Source organism: Homalodisca vitripennis, chromosome 3 (assembly GCF_021130785.1).
Source record: "Homalodisca vitripennis isolate AUS2020 chromosome 3, UT_GWSS_2.1, whole genome shotgun sequence".
Lineage (NCBI taxonomy): Eukaryota > Metazoa > Arthropoda > Insecta > Hemiptera > Cicadellidae > Homalodisca > Homalodisca vitripennis.
In genome coordinates this window covers 196,898,988-196,918,708 of record NC_060209.1, presented here as the reverse complement: position 1 = coordinate 196,918,708, position 19,721 = coordinate 196,898,988, and the positions used below count along the sequence as shown (strand labels likewise).

General features: G+C 34.5%; 1 protein-coding gene across 19 annotated transcripts in view; it reads right to left on the bottom strand.

Annotated features, from left to right (window-relative positions):
- The window catches only part of LOC124357995 (extensin-like), a 55,031-nt gene continuing 35,310 nt past the window's right edge, over positions 1 to 19,721 (bottom strand). For 3 of the 19 annotated variants that reach the window (XM_046810182.1, XM_046810187.1, XM_046810186.1), the window contains 17 exons: positions 18,905 to 19,003; positions 18,657 to 18,755; positions 18,430 to 18,528; positions 18,182 to 18,280; positions 17,956 to 18,054; positions 17,708 to 17,806; positions 17,481 to 17,579; positions 17,233 to 17,331; positions 17,006 to 17,104; positions 16,759 to 16,857; positions 16,512 to 16,610; positions 15,451 to 15,549; positions 12,945 to 13,043; positions 11,948 to 12,046; positions 9,881 to 9,979; positions 7,686 to 7,784; positions 1 to 2,458 (listed from right to left, as the gene is read on the bottom strand). In XM_046810182.1, the coding sequence (XP_046666138.1) occupies positions 2,375 to 2,458; positions 7,686 to 7,784; positions 9,881 to 9,979; positions 11,948 to 12,046; positions 12,945 to 13,043; positions 15,451 to 15,549; positions 16,512 to 16,610; positions 16,759 to 16,857; positions 17,006 to 17,104; positions 17,233 to 17,331; positions 17,481 to 17,579; positions 17,708 to 17,806; positions 17,956 to 18,054; positions 18,182 to 18,280; positions 18,430 to 18,528; positions 18,657 to 18,755; positions 18,905 to 19,003 (1,668 nt within the window). In that variant the 3' untranslated portion in view covers positions 1 to 2,374. The remainder of the gene's footprint in view (positions 2,459 to 7,685; positions 7,785 to 9,880; positions 9,980 to 11,947; positions 12,047 to 12,944; positions 13,044 to 15,450; positions 15,550 to 16,511; positions 16,611 to 16,758; positions 16,858 to 17,005; positions 17,105 to 17,232; positions 17,332 to 17,480; positions 17,580 to 17,707; positions 17,807 to 17,955; positions 18,055 to 18,181; positions 18,281 to 18,429; positions 18,529 to 18,656; positions 18,756 to 18,904; positions 19,004 to 19,721) is intronic. The other 16 variants (XM_046810197.1, XM_046810183.1, XM_046810184.1 and 13 more) reach the window with 15 other exon arrangements.

Sequence of the window (19,721 nt, the reverse complement as noted above, 5' to 3'; positions counted from 1 at the left end):
TAAGAAGCGTTTTTATTGTAGAAACAACAAAACAAGTATAATTCTATAAATTGTCAGCTTTCAATAAAAGCACGTGAAAGTAGGAAGATATATGTTAACTGTGAGTGTTGTAGATTTGGCAACACTGATTAATTATGCTGGATGTTAGGTGTTATCAACAAAATTGTTTAAAATACTCTAACAGCTAATGGTTGAACAGCAATAAACTTTTTAAAACATTTAAAACAACATATAAATTAATTAACTCAATAACAATAAAATATTTTAATTATATCAACATTACACAAACTCTACAAAGGATGAGAATTGTTATCATCTGAAGTTCATTCAAATATAACTTGAATTCATATAATAACATTTACCTCAATATTAATCTGTTTTAAGTTGATTATGTAGTTAAAATACAGCGTAAAAGTATTCTGTTACATTTGGCAAAGCAGTTTTCAGCCTTAAATGTTTGATTATCTTGTTCGAACATGTAATACTTAGAAGAAGTAAGTTCAGTGACCAAATGGTTTTTAATTAGTCTACTTAGTGATCCAAGTTTCACTAGAAAAATTGGTTTTGAAGTTGGTACATTTGTCTATTCTCATCTGTTCTTAGTTAAGGTGATTTTCTAAAGTCGATTTCCTCTAATAGGAATTTTTATTTTTTTGATACATTGTTTTCATTCTAGAAGATGGATGCAACTCACAAATGTTCGTCATACAGTAGGGAAAGCAATCTGAAGTTCCTTCAAGAATTAAAGACTGATTCTTACATTAAAAGTAACCAATATAAGCTCCATCTACAGCAAAGACTGATTTTACTATGGGTTTATATTATCGAAGATTAAAGTAAAGTAAAGATGTCTTATTTTACCAGGCGAAGTTAGGACTAAAAAGCCCTCTCTAACACTTAACCTGGGACCAACGGCTTAAAGGTGACTTCCGAACCACCACCAATGGCTGGGCAGGCGGGCTGCTTGCAAGGACAGGATCGCTCAGCGGTCACCCATCTTCGTTGTACGAATTTAACTTTTGTAATATCCGCTTGACATTTCAGAAAGGTTCGGGATATAGTGTGAAGCTTTTGAAGGTACAGACTCAACTTTACGGCGTTATCAGTGACACTATCAAACGCCTTATCGCGGTGAAGATAGCGGACTTTTTGTTGGTCATCCAATCTTGGACTCCAACTGGAATTGAATATATTAAGCAAATGAGATTGTATTGCTCTCTCAAGCATTTGTCACTTTTCAAGGAGGGTTCCCTTCTGGCTGGTTTATACCTTCCAGTTGAACCTACGGTACAGCAAAAACCGATGTGGCACTTAAATTTGGGTAACCTTATGGATGTCCAGGAGCGGCACATCACTAACCACAAATGTCGAGATTTTGGGTTGCAAGAGTAGATCGATAGGTACGGGAGATGACTGTTGGAGTTGGTGGAGCTCTCCCAAGTGTTAGGGCTGTTGCTAACATAGACATAAAGGCACAAGGGCGTGTCGCCCCTGTCTGCATTGACTGGAGAGGCTGGTTCGCTGGTTCAGAGCTGGCGTCCCCTTCTTCCGATGAGACATGACTTGAGATTAATGCCCCAAAATCTTTCCTTCCTGATATTTACAAAAGGCGGCCCCTACCCATAACCTCACCCATCCAGAATATTCTATCACTCCGAATGCAGCGCAAAGATCTTTTTAGAACTAAGTGCAATTTCTAAGCCTCTTTTCCTAAAAGAAGAAAAAAGAATTTATGGTGAGACCTCTAAAAATGTATTATGTTACGCGATATGTGCTATCTCGAGGGACGTTTTTGGTTTCACCATTTCACTAGTGGCTACGACCTTTGTGTATAATTTATACTTTAGAATTCCACGTCCAGATAGATTTGTTAGTTATGTTTAGCTAATGAGCTTGTTTTTTTTATTCCAGTTATATAAAATTATTTTAGAAAATACGGTGAGTAGCCTACAATTTGTACATCACAGTTTCACAAATATTGTGAATTTATAATTTAAACTGTTTTGAAAAATCGTGTATTCGTTCAAATGATTAAATCGGAAACGGTTCATAGTATCCCGATCCCTCAGAAAGAAATACAGTTTTCACAATAATTTATTGCATCGTCTATTCTTTAATAAGTCAAATTTTAGCAGTGGGTGTGTACTGCAAAAGCTAATAATTTATTTTATAGTTTCGAAAAAGTCCTATGTATCTTTTGTAAATATTCAAATGAGATGAGTATAAACTTCAAATTTACTTTCCCTAGACGTAGAAACATAATGCATTACTTTATCAGTGGCATCCCCTGATCACATATGTGTATTAAGAGTTAGTATATAAACCGTGTTAATGATGTCGTTCGTTGAGTCGTGAGCTACGAAAGTGCAATCGGTCAGTAGACTTGTTCTCGGAGTTGTCCCATGTACACTGAGTGTTTTATACCGAAGGAGTGCGCTGGAGGGTAGTCTATGCGTATCTGGAATAAAATCAATACGTTTATTAAATATCAAATATGGTACAGTTCGTAAAATTCCATATTTAAGTTTCAAAATAATTACTATTAAGTGTTATGAGTATTATGAACTTTTCCGGTTCACTCCGGATAGAATTACTATACAACAACTACTATTTTGAAATAGTTCGATATGGCTGTAAGTCATCATTAGGCAACAGATTTTTAAACAAAACTACCATTAGTACATATACGCTTATACAGTCCATTCAACAACTAAATAAGACCAACTAGCAATCAATATAACACTTTTGTTACAAGCTGCCTGCTTTTTGATAATTTGACGCTATTTTATTTGTTGAAATATTTTATTTCGTGCCTATTTCTAAGATTTTTCTTTCATTTTTTTCTTTCTAAGTTCTTTCATTTTACTGAATTTCTTTCTAAATATCTTGAAAGCATTCAAGGACGAATTCAACAGCGAGGTTGCAATTTATCAAGGTCTTGGGACAATATTTAGACGCATTATGAATAAAACAAAAACAGGCCATTACTTAGGTTAAAAGTTGCGATTCTAAAGAAAACTAAAAGATTATACAAAAAAAAGATTCGGTGTTATAATTAACATCTGCCTTTTTGCCAATTGATTATAAATACGGCTTTGGAACAATACCAATTAATTAATTTCTTAAAATATTAAAATATTTTCTTTCTTGCTCCGGTAACATATTTTGATATTTATAATTATTTACTAATTTTATTTATAATGTTACTTTTAATCAAGAGAACTGATTTTATTATTTTTTTATCGCAATTTTAAATGTCTCACGGTTGTGTACATTATTTTTCCACAATTATCAACTTACCTATTGATTGCTAACTTTTTTCCAGGCTCACCGATCGAATATGCTTACTTTACAACACAAATTTGTAAACTAAATTATGTTTTGTTGATGCCCTGGTTGTTTATTAATTTCTTATCTGATATTGACAGTTTGACAAAAAACTATATCGTATACTCCAGATACACTGGCTTAAACAGTTTTTAAAGGAACAGTAATCAGAACAGTATGTCACAATTTAGTTTATAATTTTGTCACCTTTAACTATCTTTTATTTTTACAGAAACGCACTTTAAATATTTTGTTTTTTGGTTGTTGTTAAATTGCAACAAGTTTTAGTCAGTTGCAATTTTTAGTGCTGCATAAATCATAATTATTGGACGGATTTTTTATTGCAACACCTCAGTTACCTATTTACTGATTTGATATGAATATTAATTTAAAAAAATTGAAGTACGAGAAAATCACTGTCCAGTTTTAGATGAATTTCGTAGACGATAAATTTACGATCGCCAATTATGAAATAATTTATTAATAGTATGCGAATACCTTGTTATACACAATGTGAAATACAAAAAAACTCTTTATAACTAAAACAGAACGAAAATAAATTGTCTACAGTGCAGGAATGGCCAGCTGTGCTCAGAAAAGAACAGATTGCATTACAAAGCTGAGGTGTATGCCTTGTTACCCGAGTCTGTACGGTTAAAAGAACTCGGAGTGGACAGGTGGATGTATGACTCCGCAGTACTGTGAGTGTTTGATGCCAAATGTGTGAGCGGGGGCTATGTTCTTGTTAACTATCACCTGTCACAATATACACTCTGGCTATACATTGCAATTTATACAGGAATTTCACTTGAAATTTAACCATGAATTAAGCACAAACCTAAAAGTAAATTCCATCTATCACCATGCATTACTTCTAATTATGTTATGGTATACATTTCTATGACAGTAAAATACACATATTAAAACTGAAATAAATAAAAAAAACTGTACAGGATGAGTTAAAAATACACATTTCCTTCATTTCCCAAGTAAGAAATTCACTTTTTTGGTAATCGTACCACTTTTCAAGTGATAATGAATAATGTGAACTCTCTTTCCTTTTGGAACTTGACTTCATTTTCTTAGTTAATGTAAACTTCATATTTTGAATACCTGTATGATAGAGGTACGAGTAGCTTTTTTCCCTTGGATAGTTTTACACGGTTTAAAATAACTTGACCTTGTACTTTGTTTAAAGATTGTTATTGGCGATGGAGTGTTTAAAAGGCTAATAGAATAATAGGATGGATTGGATCGCTCCCGAAGGTGCAAAAAGCTGTATAGCGCATAGCTTTATAGAGGGTCGGTTACTGAAGTGAAGACCATTGTATTAATTGTACAGATGAAGACAAAGAACGATATACCGAGCTAATTGTTATATAGTTGTGAATGTGACGAAATCTGGGAATATGTACCTTACCTTCATCAGCTAAGGTAGTATTATGGAAGTGTGATGGTTATCAGCAAATTTGAAAGCCCTACTAAAACGTTTGCTCTCAGGTCACCATAATTTTTCCTTGGGGTAGAAGATGAGTTGTGAGATTGAGTGTGAAAAGCTGTTGATATTCTTGAAAATCACATTTGTTATTAGTGGTTTTTACTGGTAGTATTCGAAGACCTGTAAGAAGATGGATTGGATCGCTCCCGAAGGTGCAAAAAGCTACAAGAGGGTCGGTTACTAAAGTAAGAACCATTGCATTACTTTTGTTACATTTTGTCAGATATCAAAAGTGGTGTATATAAGATGCGTCAAAAACATGAAACAGTCAACAGAACTTTCTTGATATCTCATTTGTTATCTTGGGTGACGGCGGAACCCAGTCGACTTCTTTGCTGCTCCTGGGTATAATAAGAAGGTCAGTTACTGGCGTGAAAACAGTGTAATAATTTTGTCAGTTATCTAAAGTGAACCATTACGTTGCTGCTCGAATTTTGGGACATTAAGCAAATTGTTCACGATATCCACCCTGAAGTATAGAGTTAGGGTGGTTTTGACTCCGTATTGTCAAATTAGGATGGGTCAGTGCAAGAGGAAATTCCAGGAATGATCAGTAAAAAAGGGATGCAGATTGTCAGATATTTACTTCTTAGCTGTTTGAATTTTGTTGAAATCCGAAACAAGATTGAGCTCGCTGGTGGTAAATCAATGGCCAATCGTTTAAGGAGCATTATAAGTAATTACAAGACCAAATGGTAACAGGATTTCGGACATTTGCCATCGTTATATGTTACAAAAGTTATAACGCAACGTTTAGAGGATTGGAATCTATATTCTTCAGGTGTGGGAGGAGGATATTAATACATACAAAAGTACATATAAAGCTAGTATCCCACTTTCGTCTGAGTTGATCAGTCAATCATTCCTGCAGTATCCTCTGGCACTGACCCATCCTAATTTGACAATACGGAGCCAAAACCACCATAACTCTATACTTCAGGTTGGATATCGTGAAAAATTTATTTAGTATCCCAAAATTCGAGCAGCAACGTAATGGTTCCCTTTAGATAACTGACAAAACTATTACACTGTTTTCACGAAAGTCAGTGACCCTCTTATTATACCCAGGAGCAGCAAAGAAGTCGACTGGGTTCCGCCGTCACCCAAGATAACAAATGAGATATCAAGAAAGTTCTGTTGACTGTTTCATGTTTTTGACGCATCTATATACACCACTTTTGATATCTGACAAAACGTAACCAAAGTAATGCAATGGTCCTCACTTCAGTAACCGACCCTCTTATAGCTTTTTGCACCTTCGGAAGCGATCCAATCCATCTTCTTATACGTCTTCGAATACTACCAGTACAAACCACTGATAACAAATGTGATTTTCAAGAATATCAACAGCTTTTCACACTCAATCTCACAACTCATCTTCTACGCCAAGGAAAAATTATGGTGACCTGAGAGCAGACGTTTTAGTAGGGCTTTCAAATTTGCTGATAACCATCACACTTCCATAATACTACCTTAGCTCATGAAGGTAAGGTACATATTCCTAGATCTCGTCACATTCACAACTATATTACAATTAAGCTCGGTATATCATTCTTTGTCTTCAGCTGTACACGAATACAGGACTCGTATGACGGATTATCATGCTAAGATAAATTCCGAGTGAATTTGTTAAAAAAAGTCTATAGCCTGTTGAAATGATTCTGTACTTGCTTATTGATCCAAATTCATTTATTTATTTCACTGTAAATGTTTTTTTTCTTCGGCCACATGGCGCTCTTCGATAAGGGCTCTTAAGAGAATCAGGATACTCTCTACTAAGCTGTTAGTGAGAGTGTGTACTCGTCTCGCCCTCGCACTACATAACATGTCTTCTTAGGTGAAGAATCCTATTAGGTGAAGAAATTCCCCTTAATTTTGAAAATTATAAGGAATCTTAAAAATCTAAATATTCCTTCAACAGTGACATACGTCGTGGCAAAAGGATTTTAATTTAAATATTATATCCACTTTACATAGTTTCATGAATGCTTATAGTTTCAGTATTTTATTATACCTTGTGTTTGGGGTGCAAACATTTTTAAGACAGCAAAATATTTCATGTTTAAATAAAAATATCACCACCATATTTAACATAAATTTATGTCATACATAAATTATTAGTCTGTTAAATTGTACCACTAGAATTTAAAATTGTTCAAGAGTTATTATTAGGTACATAAATGTTACTCATACAATCGTTATAAAATTAGATAAAGAGTCTAAGAGTCACTGCCACTTTAATGATCTGCATATTGTTATTTGACGTTTATTTAAACATTTTGTGTCTCAGACAATTGGATTTACTTCTGTCAAGCTAAGAAAATGCGATCAGGGAAGAAAATATTATTTCATATTTTTAACCCTTTCAATACCTCCCATTTCGGTCTTCACCAATATTAGCGTGGCTAAAGGTTGATTTCTTTCTTAGGAATAATTCTTCAGTGGTTTCAAGAAAATGCAAGTTGTGTGGTTATACAGTACAAATTGACTCTCACCTCTTAGGTTGTAAGGTATCACAAATTAAAACATTAAATAAATAAACAAGTATATTGTTGCGAAAATGTGGGGAAATGTTCCAGATAACCGACCAACGTCCGTCCGATGCGAGGGAATGTGACCGAATCATTGTAATCCCTGACAATAACAAAAGGGACAATAGATTAATAGTGTTGTTGGAGAGAGAGCGCTCCATGGGTTTGGGCAGTTTCTCTATCTGACTCGGCTTCACCCCTCCTTACATGAGCGGTGGGTGGGCACTGTAACCCTTCTCCACTCGTCTAGCAAGTTGAGAAGTATCTTCGCTATTATTGTTTTAGTAGCTTTACCCATCACCTTCCAGTGTTCCTGTAACAAGAAATACCTTCTCTGGAGCATAGGCGCCGGGTCCAGGCTTGACCTCATGTACCTGGGCGATGTACTTGCCGCTGAATGTGAAGGCGGGTGTCGCCACTGTCGGTATCTAAGGCAGGTACAAACACATTTAGATATTATATACAAATGTGCTTGTAGAACCCAAACAAATAAAACCTTTAAAAAATTCAAATGAATGTAATATTGCAACTTCGTTTTTTATTTGAACATTAAGGACTAAGTAAAATAAGAACTATATCCTAATACTGAATGTTCTTTTAAAATTCTCATGTGCACATAATTGTCTTTCACTAAATCTGTTGAGAAACATACATGAGCTCGTACTGAAAGCAGTATTAAAAATATCTCTACGTTTGTTTTATTCTCAGGTGCGGATAACGATTTGTCACTAAAAGCGGGTTGATGAATTGTTCCCAGATTTCAACGTTTAAAGTCATTGAACAAACAACTGAAATATTGAAAATTTAGTCCCATCATGCTTGTCAAATCCCAGGTTTCTTCATAATAAGGTAATGATTCAGCAATGAAAAAGTGTAAATAAAATTAGCAGATTCAACAAAATTTGTTGTCTGTCATTTGTATATTGTTATCTAACTGTGGAGTAATTTAATACTAAAAATTCATGGTCGGACTAAATTTGTAATTTATTAGTTATTTTGTATTTAATTTCATCATTTTTCACTGGATTTTTCCATACATTTTCTACAAAAACTTATGTTTGTCATCTTTGGTTGTTATAAATTAGTACCTTTAAAGATATTTTAGACTAAATATTTTAAATGTTGCCATTTTGAAATTTAATTTGCAATTTTCTCTGTTTTATCAATATACCCTGTATACTCGTACATGAACATTTTACTGAAGTATAGTTACGGTTCGTTGCTTAGTTTTAAAAATATTATTATTTAAATAAAAACGTACAGTTATATGGTAAACGGAAAAACATAGACCATTATTGCATTTGATTATTTGCATAGCAGCAACATCCTAAAGTTTGAGTAGAGAGTTTTGTCATACTCTGTATACTCTTTTAGGAGAGAAGTACTAAGTTATTATTGTATTGGTCGCCGATGAAGTGTGAACCGAGATATGACGGTGTATGACAGTATATGACGGAATTTAGTGTGGAGGACTACTGAAAATATCATTACCGAACGATATTTACAGGTTTTCTTGTTTGCACATGATCTGTTATTACATTATAGTTTAGGAGTAATTTGTGCAAAACTACCTTATGAAACATTATTGTAAACATGCACTGAAAATATCTATGTCAAATAAATAAATTTATTATTAGCGTATTGGCACACAGATTACCGAATTTTGTATTGAAAATAAAACATCTCAAGATATATAGCTTGCTTGCATTATTACTACATCCTGGACTAAGGTTGTTTAGGTCTTTTATAGAGTATTGCTCTACAGACTTATTCCCATGTAGTCATTTGAAGGTTAGTAATAGATTGTATTGTTTGAAAATCAAATGCTTTGGAATTGGTATTATTTGGTCAGTAATAATGGATTTGATCACAGACCTCTTCAAAATATGTAGATTCAAAAACTATATTTACAGTTTTTGCAAGAATATTGAGGAATAAAAATAATAGTTTATTTAAATATAAGTTTATCCTCATTCCTTTAATAGCAGTTGGTGGATTTGTGTCTAAGAACCACTAAGGGTGGGTGAGCAACCATATCATATGGTAATATATAAACCAATCGTATTATATTTCATATGATGTGGGATAATAGAAAGTGAACGAAACTATAAAATAATTAGCTAATTTAATGCAGCTAGTAGATTTAATCTTTAGTTGAGAGTAACTGTAATATGCTTAAATTAGATCAGTACAACTATCATTCCACTAAATCAAACTTTTTAGAAATAGGCAAAAAACTGTATAATTTGTTACCAAACCATATCCAACAACTTAGCTTAAGACCTTTTAAAATGAAAATTAAATGTTTGTTGTTGGATTTCTGCTGTTACAATATTGAAGAGTTTGTTAGTTTAATAAGTCAGGTAGATAGACTTAGTCATTAGTCACATAATCATTAAGCCTAAGCATGACGTTGTGTCGCATTTGTGAAAATGTTTACCACAATAAATTTTCTGATTCTGAGTTTACTTCTCATTCTTAAAAATGTCCCAAAGGAACTGTGCAGAATTCCCTACCATCTTACCTTCTCCGGAGAGTATGCGCCTGGACCTGGCTTGTTGTCGTCCACAGGGAGCTCGTACCTCCCGCTGATCGTGTATGCGGGGGAGGCAGTAGCGGGGATCTACAGGGACATTAGTCAGTGCTACATCTACATCTACAGTGATTGTCTACATCTAGGTTGTGTCTACATTTACACAGTACAAGTGCAGTTACAGATTGGTCTGAAAAGTATCCGACCTTGTGGCCCAGGAAATGGTAATATTTTAGACAAGCTGTAATTATTTAGTTTGTTAAATCTAATTTCGCTTGTAATTTAAAACTTCTTTACGAGAGAAAGTTAAATTTGACTCTCTTTGAGTTGTACTCGGATAAATCAAAGTTTCAAACCGTATCATTTCAATAGGTAGTATATTAGCTCGACACAAAATCTACCAGGATGTGACACGTATTCGTAGCTAAAAAAAAAGAATCGTCTAAATTTAAATAAGGCCCTGCATTAAAGCAGGTAAAATAACTACAGATCCACGTTAAAATAACATCTAAGACAATTTTGTCAATAAATGTTTTCTTTAAGAAAATGAGTAATTTTCAAATGGCACGGTCCTGCTTTTTATATGCATAGAATGAGGGTGATTACTCTGTAGTCTTGTTACTATCTTAGAATTGACAAATTCTTACAAATTGATAAGTGACCTAATAAATAGAACGGTGACTATTGAGCATAAAGTACTGTAATTCGTGTGCTCAAACCCATTCACTATTGTTGTGATTGTATTGGCAAATTGATGACCGAAACTCTCAATAATAAATATCCACCTATACGCATTAGTTTGAAGGGGTGGAGTTGCGTCGTGATTGGCTGAAGACTCAGCCAATAAACGATCAACCATCTATCAATATGGCTTCCTTCTAACAAGTTCCCAACCTATTTCCTTTCTTGATCACTTACCGGTACTGTCTTACTATCCTGGGATAATAGTATAGAGGTTTTTCAAGTGATTATACATAATTCTATGAACAGGCAATTGCCCAAGCTGTTCATAGACACACATGATTCAACAATATGTGACAAGTAGCTTACATTCGCTACTTTTAAGCGAATTCTTTTATAAGATCGTTTACCTTAGATAGTATGAACATTCTTTAGAGAAAGCACACCCTACGGTTAAATTATCTTGACATTTATCTCCTCAAAAATCAAATATACCATAACATGTCTTAGCAGGAGGATATTTTGTGAATTATCAATAGTGCAGAATTTAAAATTTGGTGATTCAAGACTAGTCTAAATTTCCATAAAATTGAAGACATTACTATAGGCATATATAGTAAAAAAATAACTTTTTATCTAGCTTGAAGTTCAGAAAAAAGGTAATGATGAGATCATTGTGTAATTTCCGTAGGTCAGGTGGATAACTTTCCAGAGAGTTGGTTACGTCTACCTCTACTTTATTAAACTACAAAATATTACTAAATGTTAGCATTAAGAACACATTCCCATTACATTACATAGTCGTACAACTACGGACTAAATCGCATATTAGTTACATCTATAACTACGAATATATGTTGTCTGCAATATGTACTGTTATCAAAGTTGGTCTTATGGAATTTAAAGGTTACTTTTTAAAGGTTTTACAATTTATGTACACTCTTTTGTCTTTTAAATCTACAAAACTTCATTAAAACTAAACACAACGTGATGTAAATTGCTATTGCTAATCTTAATACGAGTTAAATTATTCTCAAATAATACATGTTAAATGTTTGTGCATTCAAGATTAAATTGTGCAATACTTGTTAGAAAGAGGAACATATGTTTGAAAATTTACACAGGCATAACATAACTGGATAAACTTACTTTGTTAAGATTTGTATCCAGGGAAATACACGTTACTTATCACCATGATCAAAGTGTTCAAATAGAATATGAATTCTTATTCGAATTAGCGTAGACTAATACATTTTGCTACTAACAATTATTAATTGATACTGTAAAGCAAATGTATTCTTTTGTACCTTTGGTCAATATTTTATTTTTATTCGATACTTGGATTCTCTACCGTGCAAGTAGTGGTACCTAGCTTACCTTCTCCGGATGGTAGGCACCAGGTCCAGGGATCTCCTCGTGGTTAGGCATTTCATGCTTACCACCGAAGGAGTAGGCAGGCGTAGTTATCACAGGCAACTGCACACAAGAGACAAACACAGGGTGTGTCAAATATCTTGGTCACTACATTATTTATCGTCCAAACAAATTTAAATACAATCCTTGTTCCAATAGTAATTCCACATTTTGGCCCCCAAAGGACTCAAGTAAATTTTGTAAACTCAGATGCTCCATTAGGACACATTTGGAAAGATGTAGATCGATTTCGAAAAATATTTATATGTAAACATACGTTTCAAGATACCCCACCCTGATTATTTAAATCTAAATCCTTACTTACAAAGTGTACCAAAACGTTCAAAAATTATTTTACGTTTTATTTCATAACTCATTTCTAGATACTAAAGAAGTAAAATATTTTCTTCTAGTGATGTTCCCTGTGGGTATTTAGCTATAAGCACATACCATTGGAATAAATAATCATGTAATATACCAAAAATAAAAATACGAATACAACATTTTAATAACAAATGTTTAACCACAACAAATTTATTACCACAACATTGTTGTGTAATGAGTAATAGATTAAGTAAAGTACATTGTTTGACAGAAACATATAATATGATGGATGCAGATCTTGGGTGGGATAGATTCCTCTATGGTGGTAGCAGTATACGATCGATAAGCATACAGGGATTTGACCGACGGGGGATAGAAATATATGTCAAAAAGAAAATTTGACTGTTTTTTATTCTGTAATAATGTAACATTACCCGTGAATTACAAAGGATTCTTCAGTTTAACATTGATTAGCACGGTCACACTATATTTAATAACGTGTTCAAAAGCTAGTTACATGGAAAGAGTGTAATTATTAGCAATGCTTTGGCTCAAACACAATCCAAAACCTATAGCAGCAGCGATAAGCCACATATTATAACTAATTGTGTCAAATTGGAAATGTCGCTAACAATACCTTTTCTGGGGAGTACGTGCCTGGGCCGGGCAAGATGGTGTAAGATCTCTTGGAGTATTTGCCGCTGAAAGTGTAGGCTGGAGTGGGTACAGTCGGCAGCTGCAACAAAACAAATATATTTTAGTTCGTAACGTTTCCACGATCAGAGATCTCTATTTTCTAAGTGAACCTGTTTATATCTCGTCAAAACTTTGTTAATGCAATTACAATCTTGTGATATTTCCCCGTCGCTATGGAGAGCCACTTAATCAGCATCCCATGTCTAGAATTCAGATAGTGTAAAACTCTTTAGTGATTAGCTCGAGCTTAACACTTAGTCAACGTCCCATGTCTAGAATACTGATAGTGTAAACCTCTTTTGTGATTGGCTCAAGCTTAACACTTAATCAGCATACCATGTCTAGAATACTGATAGTGTAAACCTCTTTTGTGATTGGCTCAAGCTTAACACTTAATCAGCATCCCATGTCTAGAATACTGATAGTGTAAACCTCTTTTGTGATTGGCTCAAGCTTAACACTTAATCAGCATACCATGTCTAGAATACTGATAGTGTAAACCTCTTTTGTGATTGGCTCAAGCTTAACACTTAATCAGCATACCATGTCTAGAATACTGATAGTGTAAACCTCTTTTGTGATTGGCTCAAGCTTAACACTTAATCAGCATACCATGTCTAGAATACTGATAGTGTAAACCTCTTTTGTGATTGGCTCGAGCTTAACACTTAGTCAGCATCCCATGTTTAGAATACTGATAGTGTAAAACTCTTTTGTGATTGGCTCGAGCTTAACACTTAATCAGCATCCCATGTCTAGAATACTGATAGTGTAAACCTCTTTTGTGATTGGCTCAAGCTTAACACTTAATCAGCATACCATGTCTAGAATACTGATAGTGTAAACCTCTTTTGTGATTGGCTCAAGCTTAACACTTAATCAGCATACCATGTCTAGAATACTGATAGTGTAAACCTCTTTTGTGATTGGCTCAAGCTTAACACTTAATCAGCATACCATGTCTAGAATACTGATAGTGTAAACCTCTTTTGTGATTGGCTCAAGCTTAACACTTAATCAGCATACCATGTCTAGAATACTGATAGTGTAAACCTCTTTTGTGATTGGCTCAAGCTTAACACTTAATCAGCATACCATGTCTAGAATACTGATAGTGTAAACCTCTTTTGTGATTGGCTCGAGCTTAACACTTAATCAGCATACCATGTCTAGAATACTGATAGTGTAAACCTCTTTTGTGATTGGCTCGAGCTTAACACTTAATCAGCATACCATGTCTAGAATACTGATAGTGTAAACCTCTTTTGTGATTGGCTCAAGCTTAACACTTAATCAGCATACCATGTCTAGAATACTGATAGTGTAAACCTCTTTTGTGATTGGCTCAAGCTTAACACTTAATCAGCATACCATGTCTAGAATACTGATAGTGTAAACCTCTTTTGTGATTGGCTCAAGCTTAACACTTAATCAGCATACCATGTCTAGAATACTGATAGTGTAAACCTCTTTTGTGATTGGCTCAAGCTTAACACTTAATCAGCATACCATGTCTAGAATACTGATGTCCTCTTTTGTGAAGCTTAACACTTCTGAATACTGATAGTGTAAACCTCTTTTGTGATTGGCTCGAGCTTAACACTTAATCAGCATAACTGTCTATCAGCCTCTTTTGTGATTAACACTTAATCAGCATACCATGTCTAGAATACTGATAGTGTAAACCTCTTTTGTGATTGGCTCGAGCTTAACACTTAATCAGCATACCATGTCTAGAATACTGATAGTGTAAAACCTCTTTTGTGATTGGCTCGAGCTTAACACTTAATCAGCATACCATGTCTAGAATACTGATAGTGTAAACCTCTTTTGTGATTGGCTCGAGCTTAACACTTAATCAGCATCCATGTCTAGAATACTGATAGTGTAAAACTCTTTTGAGATTGGCTCGAGCTAAACACTTAATCAGCGTCTCATGTCTAGAATACTGATAGTGTAAAACTCTTTTGTGATTGGCTCGAGCTAAACACTTAGTCAGCGTCCCATGTACAGGATGTTGATTGTGTAGAGCTCATTCGTGATTGTCTAGAGTTGAACCAATTATTAGCAATCAGCATGACCTCTTTGTTTAAATTATTATCTATTTATTTTCTCCGTTGCTATTTATATTAAAAGTATTTTTTCTCTAATGTTTACATGGCAGGTTTTTCTAACTTTATCCACCAAATTTAGAGCAGAGAAATTTTCTCTTATCCACATGGCCAACTGTCCCCCCCCCAACTCTTGGTCAGCTTATACATAGTTTCGATATAATTTTTAGTACCCTTCCTATATCGTAAGGTCTTATTTAAAATGTAGAAAACTATACCAGTTTTGGAGACCCCTCTAGTATTTTCTTTTTACATTTATTTGAGGTAAAGTAGAGTGGAAACGAGCGATTTGTCGAGTGAGTGTGTTCCCCACATACCCTTGTTAATGTTGATTACCTTCTCAGGGCAGTATGCCCCAGGGCCCGGACTCTGGTCGTTGTTCTGCACCTCGTGCCTGCCCGCCATAGAGTAAGCTGGGGTCGAGTTGGTGGGGATCTGCGATACAGTTACATTTGTGTTACTGCTACTTCTACTGTTACTACTACTTTATTATAGTTAGGATACACAATTTGAACTAGTATTAATATTAAGGCCTTTATTAAATCATTAACTGATGACTGAAGAAAAACTGTGTGCAGAAAATGTTCTGCGTCTATGTGCTATTGGAGTGCTGAAATACCAAAATGTGTTATTTTCGGAACACAATTTGATCTGTGTGCTCATGTGTGTGTACACGAATATATGCTGAGCGATAATTGTAATGTCTGACCTGGTGTGTGGTTGTGTTCAAGTTTGGGTTGAATAACAGTACTTGCTAATGTAGCGTTTACATTTTTATGGATACTATTTAAGATCTAAAATCCATAAATATTTTGTGTTTCACCCAAAATATGTTGTACAGAATCCATGAATCTCATACCTCTAAATATTCTTATTCATAAGTTTTAAAACAAATTTGAATTTTCCCTAAGCATTACATTAAAACACGAAAGAAACCATGGATATTTTAATAGAAATTAGAATGCAGATGCTTCGAACTACTTTAAAGACAATGTTTCAAACGTTTTTAAAGACCAACGTAAACGTCTGCCGTCTAGAACGAAACTCCGTAATGTATTTTAAGATTTATTTTCAAAATATTATGCAGGTGGTAGCAGATTTTTCGTATTTTTTGTAGTTTATTAAATCATGTTTACCCTTACAGAGCAGGTGCTTGATCTATATTTTGTGAATAATGCCTGCTGTAGATACTGTACGTATATATAAAGTAAGTCAATATTTACAGAATGTAGGATAAGCAATGTTAGTTTGTACTACAGTCATGTAGCGTTACATTCTCTGTACTCTGTACTATTATACTGTAAGTAAATTCATTAGTTAGGAATTGATACCATAAGAACGTTATCGATACATTTACACTTTAGGTACATATAAGAGAATATTAGGTACCAACAAACCTTTTCAGGGCAGTAAGTTCCAGGTCCAGGTATCTCGTCCCTGTTATGTGGGTCGTGTCTGCCCGCCATAGAGTAAGCTGGTGTGTTGATAGTTGACATCTACAGAGTAAAGTAATTGTTAGATCTACTCACAAGTAATTACACTACTGTTACTATACTACTCTATACTCAAGTTCTGCATCTTTTTCAAACAACTGTACCTATTTTCTAATACAAGATGATATAGTAACTACAATTTTTATCTAACCTTTTCTGGACAGTAAGTTCCAGGTCCAGGTATCTCGTCCCTGTTATGTGGGTCGTGTCTGCCCGCCATAGAGTAAGCTGGTGTGTTGATAGTTGACATCTACAGAGTAAAGTAATTGTTAGATCTACTCACAAGTAATTACACTACTGTTACTATACTACTCTATACTCAAGTTCTACATCTTTTTCAAACAACTGTACCTATTTTCTAATACAAGATGATATAGTAACTACAATTTTTATCTAACCTTTTCAGGACAGTAAGTTCCAGGTCCAGGTATCTCGTCCTTGTTCTGAGGGTCGTGTCTGCCCGCCATAGAGTAAGCTGGTGTGTTGATAGTTGACATCTACAGAGTAAAGTAATTGTTAGATCTACTCACAACTAATGCCACTAGTGTTACTATACTACACTTTACTCAAGTTCTGCAGCTTCTTAAATACAAGACGTTAAAATAACTACTATTTCCAATCTAACCTTTTCAGGACAGTAAGTTCCAGGTCCAGGTATCTCATCCCTGTTATGAGGGTCGTGTCTGCCCGCCATAGAGTAAGCTGGTGTGTTGATAGTTGACATCTATAGATGTAAAGTAATTGTTAGATCTACTCACAAGTAATTACACTACTGTTACTATACTACTCTATACTCAAGTTCTACATCTTATTCAAACAACTGTACCTATTTTCTAATACAAGATGATATAGTAACTACAATTTTTATCTAACCTTTTCTGGACAGTACGTTCCAGGTCCAGGTATCTCGTCCTTGTTCTGAGGATCGTGTCTGCCCGCCATAGAGTAAGCTGGTGTGTTGATAGTTGACATCTACAGAGTAAAGTAATTGTTAGATCTACTCACAACTAATGCCACTAGTGTTACTATACTACACTTTACTCAAGTTCTGCAACTTCTAAAATACAAGACGTTAAAATAACTACTATTTCCAATCTAACCTTTTCAGGGCAGTAAGTTCCAGGTCCAGGTATCTCTTCCCTGTTATGTGGGTCGTGTCTGCCCGCCATAGAGTAAGCTGGTGTGTTGATAGTTGACATCTATAGATGTAAAGTAATTGTTAGATCTACTCACAAGTAATTACACTACTGTTACTATACTACTCTATACTCAAGTTCTACATCTTATTCAAACAACTGTACCTATTTTCTAATACAAGATGATATAGTAACTACAATTTTTATCTAACCTTTTCTGGACAGTAAGTTCCAGGTCCAGGTATCTCGTCCTTGTTCTGAGGATCGTGTCTGCCCGCCATAGAGTAAGCTGGTGTGTTGATAGTTGACATCTACAGAGTAAAGTAATTGTTAGATCTACTCACAACTAATGCCACTAGTGTTACTATACTACACTTTACTCAAGTTCTGCAACTTCTAAAATACAAGACGTTAAAATAACTACTATTTCCATCTAACCTTTTCAGGGCAGTAAGTTCCAGGTCCAGGTATCTCTTCCCTGTTATGTGGGTCGTGTCTGCCCGCCATAGAGTAAGCTGGTGTGTTGATAGTTGACATCTATAGATGTAAAGTAATTGTTAGATCTACTCACAAGTAATTACACTACTGTTACTATACTACTCTATACTCAAGTTCTACATCTTATTCAAACAACTGTACCTATTTTCTAATACAAGATGATATAGTAACTACAATTTTTATTTAACCTTTTCTGGACAGTAAGTTCCAGGTCCAGGTATCTCGTCCTTGTTCTGAGGGTCGTGTCTGCCCGCCATAGAGTAAGCTGGTGTATTGATAGTTGACATCTACAGAGTAAAGTAATTGTTAGATCTACTCACAACTAATGACACTACTGTTACTATACTACACTTTACTCAAGTTCTGCAGCTTCTTAAATACAAGACGTTAAAATAACTACTATTTCCAATCTAACATTTTCAGGACAGTAAGTTCCAGGTCCAGGTATCTCTTCCTTGTTCTGAGGGTCGTGTCTGCCCGCCATAGAGTAAGCTGGTGTGTTGATAGTTGAAATCTACAGTTGTGAAGTAATTGTTAGATCTACTCACAACTAATGACACTACTGTTACTATACTACTCTATACTCAATTTCTGCATCTTCTTCAAACAACTGTACATATTTACTACTACAAGATGATATAGCAACTACAATTTTTATCTAACCTTTTCTGGACAGTAAGTTCCAGGTCCAGGTATCTCTTCCCTGTTCTGAGGGTCGTGTCTGCCCGCCATAGAGTAAGCTGGTGTGTTGATAGTTGACATCTACAGATGTAAAGTAATTGTTAGATCTACTCAGAACTAATTACACTACTGTTAGTACACTACACTATTTTTTAGTACTGTAGAATGAATTTAGTAGGTAACAGTTTTTTTATATATTGTAACTCGATTTATCCTAAAACGATTTGGCCATTTAGGTTGTTGTATCCAATTCTGATATAATACGTTCAATGAAACCTTCTTAGGTAAAAAAGTAAACTGTCTGGGTTTAGTTAATGTTAATTTATTGTAGGACTCTATATAGGATATGTAAGGAGTCACCAGTTTACGCGACCTCATAGTAAGGGTCGTAACCATTACGTATAGTCGTAAGGATGGTACTGCTAAGGTCATTTCTTTGTAAATTCGATTACATATTAGAAATTACTTACATCCCACCACCGATTTATGTTGGGATTGGAATTAATATTTTATCTATACGTTTCGTTGTCCAAAATAGTAGATGTCAACAGAGTATTCAATATTTGTTGCATTATTATGTAACAATCTAAGAATGGAACATGTGCACGAGTTCTACAATCTAGACTAGATTGGATTCTACTTTTCTTCTTTTAAATAGGAAAATGGTACTTTTTCACGTGAATTTTGATCTGTGCCTATAGAATACTCCCATTAAAACAATAGAAAGTGTAAAACCCTTATATATGCTGAAATATAAGAAAATTATTGTTAAAAAATTACATTTCTTGTCTAGAATTTT